The sequence below is a fragment of the Trachypithecus francoisi genome, unplaced genomic scaffold (assembly GCF_009764315.1).
Source record: "Trachypithecus francoisi isolate TF-2019V2 unplaced genomic scaffold, Tfra_2.0 Lachesis_group11, whole genome shotgun sequence".
NCBI classification, from domain to species: Eukaryota; Metazoa; Chordata; class Mammalia; order Primates; family Cercopithecidae; genus Trachypithecus; species Trachypithecus francoisi.
The window spans coordinates 64,036,010-64,052,549 of NW_022681456.1; the positions used below are offsets into that span (position 1 = coordinate 64,036,010).

The following is a 16,540-nucleotide window of genomic DNA, read 5'->3' on the forward strand; positions in this document are numbered from 1 at the left end:
AGGTGTATATTGCACTACTTGTAAGACTGTACTGCTGGCTGAGTCCAGTACAGCATCTTGGATACCTTTCTCTTCCCTTCATTGAACCAGACTCATGTGCTATGAAGAAGCCAGTAAGCCCCACCAGTCAATGGCTGAGTCCTTTAACACAGGGGACCATTTTCTTCCGGCCATTCACTTTTCTCAGAGTTGTGGTCTCCAAAACAAAATGAACATGAATTCCAGATATTTTTTAAGTCTTCACCAACTCTAATATATTCTACAGAATTCCATAGATGCTTTTCTCCACAGGCTTGTTACTTTTTAATATCTAACTCTCTTGTCTACTTAAATCTTTACTGGTTCCATGGATTAAAATCTAATTCATCACATTCAGATGGTTCCTTAAAGTAGAAGCTTAAGATTCCAAAATACTCACTTTCCACTTCCTGATTAGTCTTACCCAAACTTTTTATTAAGTGAGGGGGAGTGGGAGAGATAACCTTTCTAAAAGACACTTTACACAGATAAGATCAACTTTGGCCCAAAAGAAGAATAATGACACAAGCTCAGCATGTCAAAAAAATGCTGATTTCCCTTCACTTATTTTATTATAGTCTTACTCCTCAGGGAGGAGGCTCATAAATGTGTTTAGGGGTTTAGTAAACTGTTAGATATTACTCTGTATCCCACTGAGAGCTTTTCTAAGTTTTTTGTTGTTGTTGTTACTCTTGAATTTCTTTTTTATTTTTATTCCTTAATTTTTAATTGGTCTTTAATGCCTTAGAAACATCTGGCTGAAAAGAATAGTTTCCTAGACTTCTCCTCTTTTGTATTTAGAAGCCTGCTGTTATATAGTACCTTGAACAGAGGGGAAGAGTAAATCAGCAGCAGAAGAGAAGAGGCTTTGCTCAGACTCCAAAATATCCCACATCAGGGACATTGCAATGGACAGAGGCAAACTTACCAGGAGGAGCCAGAAAGGGCCATAGAGTGGATACTTTCTGTACCTTCTAGAGTTGATCTCAGGTACATGCACATACCATGTCCGAATCAATGGAGGCAGGATGGCAAATGGGAAGGAACCCAGGACAGGGAAGCAGGGGACCCAGATTTCAATTCCAACTTTTCTAGAAACTCAACTGAGGAATCTTAAGTAAGGTCCAGTGCCTCCATTTCATCAGATGCAAAATAGTAATTTGGTATAAATCAGCAGTTCCCCTTGTCATGGGGTCCTTGGAACCTTGGGTGATTGCATAAAGGGGTCTGTGGTGGTGTCTGTAGACTTGAAAAGCAACATCTCTCCTGTAGATTTGTACTATTTTTCAAATGCCACTGTTGGTGTAATAAAAACAATTCAGTTAAAAGCTTAACTGAATTTATAGTTACATTTGCCCTTCATGTATTTTCTCAATCACATCATTGTAAAAGTATGCTTATAGTGGATTCTCAGGGCCAAGAAGTCAGGTGCCACTTGCATAGCTGTTCTCTGAGATTCTGTGATTAAATCTCCAAAAGTTTTTGGGTTTTCTGAAGACAAAAGTGAATCAAACATTTGAATCCTTTCCATTTTTCTCCAGTTGACAAAAGCAAGAGGCAACAACTTTCCCAGTGTATCACAGAGCCTAGTAAGGCAGAACATAACTTTCATTTGTGGTCAAAGAAGCTGTTAGTTCTGTCTAGGTGGACACAGCCTGGCACTGTGGAGCAAATTTTCTTTCCTTAGGAGTCACTTCTTTCTTTAGGATTTACATAGCTACAGAAACAAGATGAGCAGACGCTCATCTTGTTTCTAGGTTATTGTTTTTAGGGGAACATTTCTAAAAACAATAATAAATGAGTATACATTTGGAAGAATTGTATATAATCTTATGGACATGATTACACTTGTAGCCCTTGATCAAGTTTCTGTAATTTTTTTAACATGAAAATCTGTGTTGTCACAGAGAGCAACAAGCCTCGATCTGGTTTAATAAGGGTTGTTCCTCCCAGTACAGTCATGCATTGCTTAACTACATGATCCTGTGAAATACGTCATTAGGCAATTTCATTGTTGTAGAAACAAGATGAGTGTGTGTCTGCTCATCTTGTTTTTAGGCTATCATTTTTAGGGGAACATTTCTAAAAACAATAATAAATTAGTATACATTTGGAAGAATTATATATAATCTTATGGACATGATTACACTTGTAGCCCTTGATTGAGTTTCTATAATTTTTTTAACATGAAAATTTTGCATTGTCACAGAGAGCAAAAAGCCTTGATCTTGTTTAAAAAGGGCTGTTCCTCCCAATACAGTCATGCATTGCTTAATTACATGAATATGTGAGATACGTCATTAGGCAATTTCATTGTTGTACAAACATCACAAAGTGTACTTCACAAATCTAGATTGTACAGCCTACTACACACCTAGGCTATATTGGTTCTTGGTTGCAAACCTGTACAGCATTATACTGTAAATACTGTAGGCAACTGTAACACAATGGTAAGTATTTGTGTATCTGAATATATATAAACGTAGAAAGGGTACAGTAAAAAATAAAGTATAAAAGACAAAAACTAGTCCACCTGGACAGGGAATTTACCATGAATGGAGCTTGCAGGGCTGGAAGTTGCTCTGAGTCAATCAGTGAGTGACTGGTGAGTGAATCTGAAGGCCTGGGACACTACTGTAGACTTTATAAACACCATACATTTAGGCTATACTAAATTTATTTTTTAAATTTTCTTTCTTCAATAATTAAGGAACCTTAGCTTACTGCAATTTTTTTACTTTATAAACTTCTAAATTTTAAGAAACTTTTTGACTCTTGCAATAACATTTAGCTTAAAACACAAACGTATTGTACAGCTGTGCAAAGATATTTTCTTTCTTCATAATTTTATTTTATAAGCTTTTACTATTAAATTTTTTCTTTACTTTTAAACTTTTTCATTAGAAACTAAAGTACAAATACACACATTAGCCTGGCCTATACAGGGTCAGGATCATCAAGACGTCATCAGGCAATAAGAATTTTTCAGCTCAATTATTATCTTATGGGGCCACTAGTATATACATGGTCCATTGTCGACTGAAACATGTAGCACATGACTATATTCCCTTGATGTGAACAGCTGGTTACTTCAGGAATAAACTTGTTCAGCAGTCAAGAAACCCTTGAAAATGAAGAGTGGACCAGTCTACGACCTCTTCCTATTCAGGATCTGTTATCAGTACATCTCTCATAGGTGAGATGGTCTCTTCCGAGGACTGCTTTCAGAAAAGAACTTCAAGTGTCTCCAGCATGGGCTCCCAAGGTAAGAAAAGTGTTTACCAGCCACCAGGTTCCATGTGCTTTCACAAGGGATAAAAGCCTTGGGGATTTCTGTGGTAGTTCTAGATTTTTTCATATTTAAAAATATTGAGAATAAGATGACTGAAATGAATTCCTTTCTTTAAAATGAAGCTTTAGTTTTACTTTATAGTGATGCATCTGCTCCTAAGCTCAATCAAAAATATTTTTCATGAGAAAAGCGCAATGCTTCCTATTGCTGTAGTGAAAGAACTCTGTATCTCAGCTTCCCCACTGGAAAAAAATTGGGATCATAATGGCACCTCTCTTGTAGGCTTGTGAAGATTAAATGATTTACTCATGTAAACTACTTATGACAGTACCTTGCATAGAGTAATACTTCATTACAACATGATAATCATGATGATGATGATGACAACTTGTAAGTTATTTAACCAAGACTAGGATATGCAATAATGTCAAAAGGGAAAGGAAATGACATTGCACCCCAACATTTCAACCACTAACCATATTCTACGTAGGTCATTAGCACCACTTATAAGTATTCTGGTTCATCTTCTCCATACATGTTAGGTCTGTTCTTCCCCATCCGTTTTAAAATTAGACATGACCAATGTGACATGACCTGCTTTGGCCAATAAAGTATAAGCAGAGGTAACATGTGTTATACCTAGGTAGAAGCTTTAAGAGCCAGTACATAATTTGCCTTGTTCTTTTACCACTACTGTGGAGACTGTGGAAATAATTATTGTGATGGAATCTTCATCAGCTGGACTTTAAATGACATGATGACCAAGAACCCTCTTTTGATTCACATTTAATATATAGAGTGAGTCAGAATTAAATTTTTGCCATAAGAATCCACTGTTATTTGAGAGTTATTGTTATGACAGCATCCTAATCAATAAGCCACAGTAATATGTATCCTTATTAGCATCATCATTAATATTACTCTTTATTAATATGTGTCTATAGAATAAATTTCTAAAAACTGTAATAAATTAGTATACATTTGGAAGACTTGTATATAATCTTATGGATATGATTACACTTGCATCCTTGATTAAATTTGTATACTTTTTTTTACCATGAAAATTCTGTTACTTGAAAAACACTGGTATGTGTGTATGTATGTGTGTGTCCCTAGGAGGAAGAGGAAAAAGTTGTTCTGAAAGTGGAATGCCAACCTTGTGTTTTTCACTGCCTTAAATCTCACCCTGAACTCTAAATTAGAGTTTCCAAAGTCTCTTACATTTTGCCCTAGTTGGTTTGGGCAGAGAGCCCAGATACCACATCATTTTTAAAATTCTAAATGAGCCAAAAAAAATCCACCCACGTGCATGTAATTACTTCACTTGTGCTACTATTACTATCCTTGTTGGCAATGGACAAATGAGAACCTTTCACTTGGTGAGAATTATAAGTACTTGAATCAACCAAAATTTCATTCCTGGGCAAGGAACTCAATATTACAGATGATTGACAGTTTGTGTATTTGTGTTTTAAAGATTTTGCCACCCCAAACAGAAGCATGGAACCATTATCTGGAACCATTAATGACCATCTAAATAAATTGTGACAAGAAAAACAACCTCAAGCTCAAAGCTCTAGTTGTTTCTCTTTGAACATCATTTACCTGACCATTGCCTCTGATGGAATTCCTTCTCTTCAGATTGTCTTTGCACAGGACTTGAAAAGACTTCTTTCATTCCCCAGATGGGGCAGCAATAAGTCTCCTGACATGGCAGGATTTCACAGAAAGTAATTTCAGGTACTTGTAAGGAGGCCGGTGTGGTTGCCAGGGATGTATTAGGTGCTGCAAGGCATTGGGCAGGGGGGGAGGGGAAGCAAGAAGGTTAACCTGAAACGCTGGTTTCTTCTGTTGACAGTTCACTTGAAACCAGGTTTGAGGGTGAGGAATGTAAAGCCTTTACCTGTGGAGGAGGCTGTGGACAGCAGAGCCGGCTCCTGAGAGCTTGTGATATTGCCGGAGAAAAAGAATAAAATGATTAATGAAAGAAACCTGCAAAAATCCTTCTCTCCAAAGGAATTTTAGGCCAGAAAATTGAACTGAACTCTCACCTTGGAGGGAGATTTGGGACACGTCGGTCTTGATCTTTTAAGCTAAGTATATAAAGGGTGACTATCGTCAAAGCACTGTCAAAAAAGAAAAAAAAAAAGCATTATGTGGCAGATTTGTTTCCAGATATATCTCACACATCCAGCTGGCCAGAGATGTACTCTCACAGGCCACACAGATGGGAGCAGGGGGGAGGGGGTGGCCTCGGCTGACAGAAACACCATGGAAACCAGCACAGTTATGCTTTTCTGCCCTGGAGAGAAAAATCCCTCAGCTTCCTGGAGCTCAGAGGCTCCTGGGGTACTCCATGCTGATGGATTTTTTCCACAGAGCAGCCCCCCAGGCCTGGCAAGCTGTCTCAGAGGCGCCTGTCACTAGTGGAAGATTACAAGAGGAAGCATATAAGTTGCTGGAGGCAACTGCTCCTTGCAGGAAAGAGTCAGAACACAGTTTCCATCCCACTGGTGGAGGGCATTGGCACTGTCGCATCGGGAGATGGAAGGCAGCACAGGTCTAGTCAGCTGTGGAGGCCAAACCCTCTGGCTGCTTCTCTGACATCTTCCTTCCGGCTGCCTGTCTTTTCAGAGCACAATACACTGAATAGGTCAGAGGAAGGAAAAGAACTGCAAGAAAGTATTTGTTTCCACACTGTGAGACTTCAAAACAATGAGGATGTCTTCTCCCCCATGACCGGAACTTATATAAACAAATGGAAGCTTTCCTTAAGAGTTCCGAGCCTTGGGAAGCTATTCCCAACAATCCTCATGCATCCAAATACTTCGTGTTCTCCTCTTTGGGGGACATCTTTAGAACCCTCTCACAAGTCACACGGAAAGTCTGCTGATGGCTTTACAGCTCCATTTTGTGCTAGGCTTGAAAGAGTTACCTGACTTGACTTCTTGCCAGTTCGACTTCACACCGGTTTTCCAAACTTGACTCCTCATTATTTTGCTTCCTACCAAAGGTGCTGGATTTACCATCATTAGGATACACAAGAAAACTGTGCCATATGTACTCATAAAGAACAAATTCCCAAAGTGTTCTCAGCAGCAGCTGGTTACTGCCCAGCAGGCACAGCCCTGCCTGGGAAAAGTGGTGCTAAACCCCAAAGATGCTGTCAGATAGAATTTATAGTGTCATCGTGGCAACTGTTTGCTGTGGTCCAGTTAATAGAGGCAGGAGGCAGAGAAATCCTAGGCAGACAGGGTTGGGTCCCCAGTGAAACTCCACCTTAAAGCCAAAAACAGCCTGAAACCCACAGCCCAGAGTGAGAACTTCTATTCCTGTTTTCCCACTCTCTCCCAAGTGGGCGTTTCTGAATAATGCCTTTTAACCAATCAAATGCTGCCTTTTCCAATAATACCTATGGCCTGGCCTGCCCCTATCCTGTGCCTATAAAAACCCCAGACTCAGTCAGTAGAGACAGAGATAACCTGACTTTGGGGAAGAGATGACCTGACTTCAGGGAAGAGACAACCTGATTTTGGGGAAGATGACCTGAACTTTCCATCCCCTTTTCAGCTCCCCTCTTTGCTGAGAGCTATTTTCTTTGCTCAATAAAATTATCTGCTTTCATCACCCTTCAATCATCAGCGTGACCTCATTCTTCTTAGACACTGGACAAGAGCTTGGGACTCACCGAGCATGGGTACCCAGAAAGGCTGTATCATTGGCCCTTTGCCCTCACCAGTGGTGGGCAGCTGCCCCATGTGATAAAGCCAGGGGTCAACTAAACTGCTAACACTCTGCTGTGCATTGGGCTACAGATGGCAGAGCTAAAAGCACTAATTAGCACACTAACACCCGCTCTGGGGTTTCGGGGTCCCAGGCACTCTTACCAGGGCACTGCCACATTCCCCTTGGGGTGACATGCCTGGACTGGCCACGAGCCCCTCATGGAGCTTGCTCCTGTATCAGCACCTGGAGTGGCCGACCAAACCCTGCACTCACTCTCTCATGTGCTCCCACTCAGCAGCAGAGCGAGCCAAGTAGATGGGGCACTGCTGCTGTGAGTCCAGCAAAAAGGCTGAGAAAAATCCTGTGTCACAGTCTCCCCTTCTTTGTTTACCTACCTCTCCCACACTCCATCTCCCCATTCCAATTCTAAAATACTCTTTATGATTTGTGTCCAGCATCTGCCTCAACACAAAGCCCAGAAAACTTCTAGGACATCTTTGAACATCTTTTCCAGTCTTCGGGGGCAAACCCTGGTTTTGATCATACTCAGGTATATCACATGCCAGAAGCAAGATAATAAGCCTAACACCTACCATCTGCAGTCTTAGTGGTAAACAATATTGGAAATAATAAGATCTAATAAGCATGTTTGAAAAGCAGTCTCTTTACCTTACAATTAGACTTCTTATAACCTTTCTACCGGACTGGGGAATCTGTGTCTCTAGAGAATGCTAAGTATGTCCACTAAGATAGAGGTTCACACTCTTCCTGAGTTGGGAATCCCAGCAGGAGAAGACAAGCACACCTGGGAGAATAAGAAAAGTGCGAAGGCTTCTAATGGGAATTCTAGGTAGTGGTGTCAAATACTTGGGTGTCTCCCTACAGTGGGCAGTAGCAAGTCACAAGCGAAAACACTAAGGAACAAGAAGGGCACTGATAAAGCTACACTATCTTCTGTAGCTGGGATGCGGCTTTAGGTCAAGGAACTGGAAGCACCTTGAGACCACAGCTTGCTTTGCCCCTGAGAATAATTGTCTCCCCTAAGACAGGCCCCAGAAGCCAGTGCTTTCCCAGGCTAACAAAGCATTTTTTGAGTGACAGATAAATATCCTTTCACCATATGAATAGTCCGACTAAGAAAAAACCAGGTGCACTCAAAGGCCCAGAGAAGACAGGCAAGAGAACACAGCAAGATGACCAGGTCTCAAAGGCCCAGTGTGGTGGGGGAGGGGAATCACAGCAGCAGAAGCCTAGAGACCTGAGAAAGGGCCCTGCATTCTAGCAAAGGCCTGCCTTTGCGGGCTGCAGAGGAGGGATGGCATCAAAAGTTGCCCAATTTGCATAGCAAATACTGCTGTCCTCACTGAATTTGCTTGGTTTAACTGCTTAGCAGATTTGGCTACAATTCCATCACATGGTATATCTTGGTGTCCCTTTGGTGAAAAGTCTTCACTGAAGAATCCAGGAGAGTTACCATAAATATGAGTGACCAAGGGAGAGTGGATTATACTTGATTTCTTATTTACTTCTTTCTCCAAGGTCAACAGAAAAGAAAACAGAATTTGCAAAGCTAAGAAAGATACACACACGCGCGCGCGCGCACACACACACGAAAGCCACAGTTTGTTGCTAAACATAGCAGTTAATTGAAAAAAAACATGTCATATTTAAGGCAGAAAGCTGGTGCTTTTTTCTTCAAAATAACAGTTTTCAAAAAGGGTTCCCTCATTTCTACGCTATCAAAGTTCAGGGCCTAGTTTAAAGGGCTTCTTGTCTTCAAAGTAAACAGGCAAGTCCCCAGTTCATATGTGATAAAAGAAACATGGGAAGGAACAAAAGAGCTTGACATGGCATAACAGTGAAGTTTTTCTTACCAAAATGCCATCACAGCAATCAGAGTTATAACCAAGGTCTGGAAAACCCAATTAGGACACGCCCGTCTTTTTCCTGAAAGATAAACCTATAAAAAGGTTCAGTAATGAGCAGTGACAAATTAGTAACTCTAACTGTGAGAAGGGAGCCTGGAGAATTGCTCCCAGCAGGGGTATTTGCTGCTGTCTTGGGATAGTTTGAGTGCTTGCCTCAATTTACATCCCTTTCCTCCTCCTTGCCTCTCTGAAAACAACATTCTTTCAAAATCCATCTCAAGTACCTCCCTTTCCTTGAAATTCCAAGCTACAGCAATCTCCCTTTTCCCAGACATCTGCAGACAATGATCTTCCATTCATTGGGCACTTATCTTCGCAGTTTTATGAGAAAGGGGGACCTGAGGCGAGATGTTGTCAGACCACAGATGTCCATCTATTTGAGCAGGATACTTTTGAAAATCAAAAGATCTTCAAGACATGAAGAGATGAATTCCAATGGAATGATTTCAGGTATCATGATAAATGATGAAAAAGGTTTTTATAGAATGAAATCCCATGAAACACTTTTTAAAATTATAACACCAGTATTCAATTTTTCACCTGTATATACAGATATCTCTGGGCCTGTGTCTTATTTATTCTCAAATTGATTCTACAATATTTATTGAGCAGCATTATGTACAACACTATAGGAGACATGAAAATTAGTAAATTCTAGTCTCCAGGATGTGAATGAGACAAAACTTTAGGACTGATATATATTGGCATAAAAAATTGCATATGGGGGAGAAGCCAAGAGCTACAGAATGACAGCTCTGCAATTGCTGGGGAATCTGGCTGAAGAGATAGGAGAAGTTTTCTGCCCACTTAAATGAGGTGCTACTTAAATATGAGTTTCCTATAAATGCAATAAGGAGTATTATGCCTGCTGCCTTCTGGGGATATAGGATAGAGTCATGCTTTTGGTTATTAGGGTATTAGAATAAGGTGGTAATAGTTTTAAATTGGTTCTTGGTTTAATTTATTGGGCTAGCTATCTGATTAAAGCAAATGTTCTTCAATGTAGTATAGGGTAGGGGTGTAGGATTCACTATACCATTTTTACCAAGTACTATCCCTTAGGGCTATTGTAACTGAGCCATCCACAAGTACAGCTGGAAGCTGTTGTGATGACCAAGAAGTCAATGGCTTATACTGTTCTGAGGTCTCACAGAAACTGTTCTGAGGACATCTTAATAGTGTACTGCACAGAGGAGAAACTCAATGAAATTTGTTTGAATTGACTGGAATTAAATAGGACTAGTCTCAGGGTAAGTGCTTTCCCCTTCAATCTACCCCCACAGCTACTGAATTATTTTAAGTCTCCATGCTTTTCCTCAAAATCCTTTGACCTAATATAGAGAAATGGCCTAAGACCTGGAGTCAGATTTAGGGTTGAGTCTTCAAGTTATCTAAATGTCATTGATCCTCATTTTCCTTATCAATAAAATAGGAATAATAAAATAATACCTGCCTACTTTTCAGAGTTATTAGGTATATCCAATAAACAGTGTAATGTCTCTCAAATTAAGGTGTGCATAGAATTACTATGGTGCTTGAGAAAACCCTAAATGCCCTAAATGTAAAATTCTGATTCAATAGATTTTATTTGGGGGAGAGTAGGGGCTGGGAACCTGTAAGAGGTAGGACAATAAAAAGTATTTACCCATGTTCATTTTTTTTTCTTAGATAGGGTCTTGCTCTGTCACCAAAGCTGGAGTGCAATGGCATAATTTTGCCTCACTGCAGCCTCTACCACCTGGGCTCAAGTGATCCTCCCACCTCAGCCTCCCTAGTAACTGCAACTACAGCCACCAAACCCAGTTAATTTTTTAATTTTTTTAGAGACGGGGTCTCACTGTGTTGTCCAGGCTAGTCTTGAACTCCTGGGCTCAAGTGATCCACCCACTCTGGCCTCCCAAAGTATTAGGATTACAAGCGTGAACCACCATGCTCAGCCATCTTCATTCTTTCCTTTTCCCTCTCCTCCTCCAAATAGTCAGTGAATTCTTATTTGAATCCTGGGGAGCTTCCTATCTCATCCTGAGTCCTACATATAGCGAGAATGGCCCACCTACCTCTTGGAGGTGGAGAAAGAGAAGGAAAAAAGAGGAACCCTACTGATTGAATGAGAGCTACATCAGGAGACTTCAATCTTCCTCCAGAATGAACACCATCTTGGCCAGCATTGGGAGCCGTGTGGAAGTAAAGGCAGGGCCCAGTCAGGCTTCTTACCATCTGGTAAGACCCACTAACTGCCCACAGCATCAATTTGCTCATTAACAAGACCCCCACCCTACTCCAGAATACCACTCCCCACTCACACACAAGCATTTCAATGACCCACAGAGTCCCCAAGGAACAGAGGACACCTAGAAGATGGGTGGTAGCATGGAAGTAAAAGTCAACCTCACAGGAAGAGCTCAGATCTCTTAGCAGGTCAGCACAGAGGGAACACGCACTTTGGTTATTTGTATTTTATTGAGCTCCCTGGACAAGCCTGAAATGAGATTCGCTAAAATATTGAGTTTGAACACATTAATAACAACTATTATGTAGCACTTACTATGTGCCATGCACCCATCTAAATGCTTTACATATATCAATTTATTTAATCCTCACAATAATCCTCTACAACCCTATGAAGCAAGTACCTTTATCAACCCCATTTTAAAAATAGGGAAAATGAGACACAGGAAGGCTAAGTTTCTCTCTCAAGATCACACAGCTAATAAATCACACAGCCAAGAATTTGAACCCCCCAAAAATTGGCTCCAGAATCTATGCTCTTAACCACAATGCTATGCTGCCTCCTTTTTACTGTCTGTTTTTAAAGAAAGGAAACTATACAACTTAGATATTGCTATTATTCAAAAGGCCTTCATGGCTTCTTTATTTTCAGCCTTATCTTCCACTATCTTCCCTAAACAACTCCCACCTAATCCTTCAAGGAAGCCATTCCAGCCACCAGACTTTCATTTATGCCATTCCATCTGTAACTTCTCCTTCAATTTCCTTGCTGTCTAGCCAAAGCTTACTTCTCCTTTAAGTCTCAACTCTCATAAACCTCCTGACACTCTGAGCCTCTGCAGCATTGATGACATCCAGGTACAACTCTTCGTATTTTCTTCCAATCTTCCCTGGCTACAATGCAATTCCTTAGAAGAGATCTGACTCATCCTTTCTGCCTCCCACAGGCCCTCTACAATGACAGCAAGAGGTCTCTGAGTTCAACGGGCGCTCTTTAAGGCCTACATGAGTCCCCGACCCTGGGACCACACCCCAGCTTACACTCCACCCACATACCCAAGACACTGAACTACTTAATGTTTTTTAATTTAAGTTGTCATACTCAGGGAATATTTTCATACTGGGCTCTCCACTCAGGTATTCATCTGACAAATATATTTTGAGTGCCTACTTCGTGCTAGTCCTAGTGACGCGAGAATGAGGAAGGCAGACACAGGGCCTGCTCTCATGGGCCATATATTCTAGTTAATATTCTGAGATAACTGCAAAATAAAGAGAATCTCTTATTTTGCCAGATGGGAGCTACAGAGATTACAGGTGACCAAACTGCACCTATCAGGGCTGCCATGGATGTGGATACCATTCCCTCTGTCCCACTGAAAATTATTTAGTCCAAAGAGTACCTTTCCTACACAATATTTTTCGTGTTTTGTGTTTATTGAGTAACCTACTAAGTGCTGAGTGCTGTGCAAAGAGCTGTAGCTCCTTAATCCTCATTTAAATCCCATCAACAATCTGTGTAAATACTATCATTGTCCCTATTTCCCAGTGTGGTTGAGTAACTTGCCCCAGAGCAATTCTACATATATTTTTACCTGGGTATTTGTGTTTGTCAATACCCTAAGGAGCCTGTCAGCTGCATAATAGTTTACTTGTTTTTAGTAGAAGAATTTTGAACTCTTTCTGAATCCTTTTAGAATAATTCAACACAGTATAGCATGAGGAGTAGAGAGTAAAATGAGGCAGTGACACAAGCATCAGGTCAACCTTTAATAGGGTGTCAGTTACGGTCATGGATATCTTCCCCAGGGAAGGGCCACCTTTGGGCCACTGCTGGATCAGAGGGAGCAAGCTGAGTTTTGTAGCTACTTATGAAGTGCTGCTAGGAAGGGTGTATTGCAGCTTCTCCCTTATTGATATTTCTCTGTGATGGAGAGGGTGTCCTTCAAGTTAATAAATGATTAACCTTCGCTTTAACTATAAATACTATCCTACTTATTAAATGCTTTCTTTATTCATTAATAAAACCATCACATTTTAACCTTTGCCAGCAAGTGAATACCTATTCTTCCATTTGCATATTTAGTACTAAATATCAAAGGGAAAAGAGGGATTTGAGGATTAACTAAAGTCCCTTTGGGATCTCCTAAAGCCAAAGATAAGGGGGTGGGGGTCAAGGCATGTACACAGATCTGGCAGCAGAAGGCCATCTGTATGCTGAGGCTGCTGACTTTCGCCTGAAGGGGACAACACAAACAAAAACTTGCAGATAATAATTATGAGATTAATATATTCTGTACTTGTTTCTCTAAACTTTGCTTTAAAAAGCCAGTTAATATCTACTAGAGGGCTAATATTTAAACAAATGTAGTACATAAGGATGCAAACTAGGGATTTTCTCAACAAATAAATGAGAAAAAAATTCTTGACTGATTTCTCTAAAGACTTTTTAAGTAGAAAATATCATTTCCTTTCATTGTAAATTTGTCTATTTACCTTGTTTTTTTTATGAACGGCCCTTCTTGGAGAAGATGCACTAACGGCTCTGCTAGATTTGCTTTAAAAGAGAGAGAAAATTGGTTACTATTCAAATACCTCTCCAGGAGATACGTGACAAAGGCCCAGGCTGTCACTAACACAGCAATATGACTTTCTCTTGTAATACAGTGATATTTTGAAAAGGAAAAGTCATGGCAATTGAGAGTTCCTTTTGCGAAAAGGAACTTCAGTAAGTATAACTGAATGAATTAAACATTTTATTTCTCTTTTTCTCAAAACTAAACCCCAGGAAATGTGCATTTACCTTCTTAAGCAATTAAGAAAAAATAACAAAAAGTCTTCCCCCTGAGGACCAAACATGGTTTTCTAAATTTAGAAATGACCACTTCTCCTCATTAAAGGAGAAGCCACCCTTATGAGAAAATTTAGCACTTCCTGTAACAACTGCTACTAAACAGATGTCTCCTGGTTTTTTTTCACTTTTAAAGCAGCAACAGGGCCAGGCATGGTAGCTCACATCTGTAATCCCAGCACTTTGGGAGGCCGAGATGGGTGGAACACCTGAGGTCAGGAGTTCAAGACCAGCCTGCCAACACGGCAAAACCCTGTCTCTACTAAAAATACAAAAATTAGCCGGGCGTGGTGGCAGGCACCTATAATCCCAGCTACTCGGGAGGTTGAGGCAGGAGAATCACTTGAACCTGGGAGAAGGAGGTTGCAGTAAGCCAAGATCACGCCATTGCATTCCAGCCTGGACGACAACAACAAAACTCATGCTCAAAAAAAAAAACCAACACAGAAAAAAATAAGAAAGTTATCACATAAGACAATTGTGCTCCAAAATATTCTAAAAGAAAAATGCAGACTTCATTATCAGAAAGTAGCAGTTCTGTTTGATCAAAAAGACCATTTAGATTGATCTTATTCTGGAAAGAGCTCACTCTCTCCTTTCCCCAAATTTCTATGGCAATCCTGGCTGAATGTACCTGATTGTGCTTGCTTCACTGGCTGATGACTTCCAACTACTGAGCCGCTTTAGCTGGGCCAGCTTTCTGTTCCATATTTCTAACTCTTCTATTCTCTCCTCAAGGTTGTTAGTTAGTTTGCACAGTTGCTTCACTGCACCTACATTTTCCATAAAGATCTGGTCCTAAAAGGGAAAAATCAAACAGAGTGCATAAATTAACAATTTGAGATCACTACAAAGCTGTCCACAGTCCATTCAAAGACAGTTGGAATATACCGTTGAAAATGGTTACAGACACACACATCTTCAAGTTCATTCAAGATAAATCTGCAGAGGTTTGAAACCTAATGCAGTCTTGCTAAACTGCTGGCTGTGTAGTAAACTGCTTCTGTTCAATTTCCAATAAAATGAAAATATGACCTTGTAACTCAAAAAAAGGAGCTGAAGGACATTGGCAAAAGATTTATTTTCAATGGTCATTATTCCATATTTAAAATTCTGAGACAGGAGAATCACTCGAACCCGGGAAGTGGAGGTTGCAGTGAGTTAAGATTGCGCCATTGCAATCCAACCTGGGCAACAAGAGTGAAACTCCATCTCAAAAAAAGAAAAAGAAAAAAGAAAGTCAGAACAGACTTCTGAATGTTAAATTTTCTGTTAATCACCAAAATTCCTAGAAAATGACTCCAGTTCTCCCTCGTAAAATGTGCATCAAATTGCTCATGTGAGGGAAGAAGGAACAAAGACCTGGGCTTTTCTCTGAGTTCTGCCACCTACTAGATGTGAGACTCCAGACAAAATGCAATAACCTCTCTGGGCTTCCATTTCTTCATCTATAAATGAGAAGATAATTCTTGAGGTGTCAATATCTGCTTCAACATCCAATGAACTATTGTATACTGCTTACATTGTAGCCTAACTTTGAAGCAATTTTTTTTAAGAAAGCACATATTTCTTCCTGTTCATAAAATATAATGACACATCAGAAAAAGAAAGGGGAGACCAACCAAACCCAGAGAGTCCAGGCCATCCTCTTCAGCATCCACACACTTCAGTTGTCATATGAACACATGTGCCCATCTCTCAGCCATAATAAAAAGCTGGAAAGCTCTTATCAACTCACATCCCAACCCCATGACCCCTCCTCCTGTCTCTCTCTCTGTTTGCAAGTTCAAAATCCCACAGCACTTTCTGAATTGCAGAGAGGCTGGTCCAAGACTGAGTTCAAGGGCAACAGAGACTGTATTGTGGTTGAGGGTCAAACTCAGGGCTACGTGCCTTTGAGATTCTTATCATCCAAATTGAAGCTTTGAGGGTTTCAAACACTGTAGAGCAATCACTCAGAAAGAATCAAAACTTGAACATTCCAGATTCAAGGCTTAGCGTATGCAGTTCAAAAACAGATGTATCTCATGATACACTGGAGAACTCTCTGAAACTCCCAGAGCAGCCACACAGATCTGATAAGGCCCCTGAACACCCTGCACTCTCCAGTGTTTGAGACCTCACTCCCATAATTACCTATGATAAAAATGCCTTTCCTCAAGGCCAGTCCAAATCCCACCATACCCAGTATCTCCCAGAGACCACTAGTCAGAGAGCACCCCTCACTCTACAATGTCCTCAAAGCATGTTCAATTCTATCACCTGGCCATTTGCCTTGTATCAGATGTTATGTGTCTGTCTCCCACCTGGATCATGAGTTTGTGGAGGGCAGAATTATGTTGATTTATTTGCATATCTCACCAGCATTTAGCACATGCCTTTGCCCACAGGAAATGCTCAGTAAGAATAGACATAAGTGAATTGAAAAGGGCTATGAGTTAGCAGCTTATGGAAGCAGAAAACCTTCGCACATGGGATGCAAAGTGACCAAAAGCT

The 16,540-nt window shown here is 40.5% G+C and overlaps 1 protein-coding gene across 2 annotated transcripts in view; it reads right to left on the bottom strand.

The window, feature by feature from the left end:
• Positions 1-16,540, bottom strand: part of MYRFL (myelin regulatory factor like) — a 123,933-nt gene that overhangs the window by 10,816 nt on the left and 96,577 nt on the right. For both annotated transcript variants that reach the window (XM_033221282.1, XM_033221281.1), the window contains exons 14-19: positions 14,679-14,842; positions 13,690-13,750; positions 8,911-8,996; positions 5,362-5,436; positions 5,214-5,254; positions 4,916-5,095 (exon numbers count right to left, since the gene is read on the bottom strand). In XM_033221282.1, coding sequence (XP_033077173.1) covers positions 4,916-5,095; positions 5,214-5,254; positions 5,362-5,436; positions 8,911-8,996; positions 13,690-13,750; positions 14,679-14,842 — 607 coding nt within the window. The remainder of the gene's footprint in view (positions 1-4,915; positions 5,096-5,213; positions 5,255-5,361; positions 5,437-8,910; positions 8,997-13,689; positions 13,751-14,678; positions 14,843-16,540) is intronic.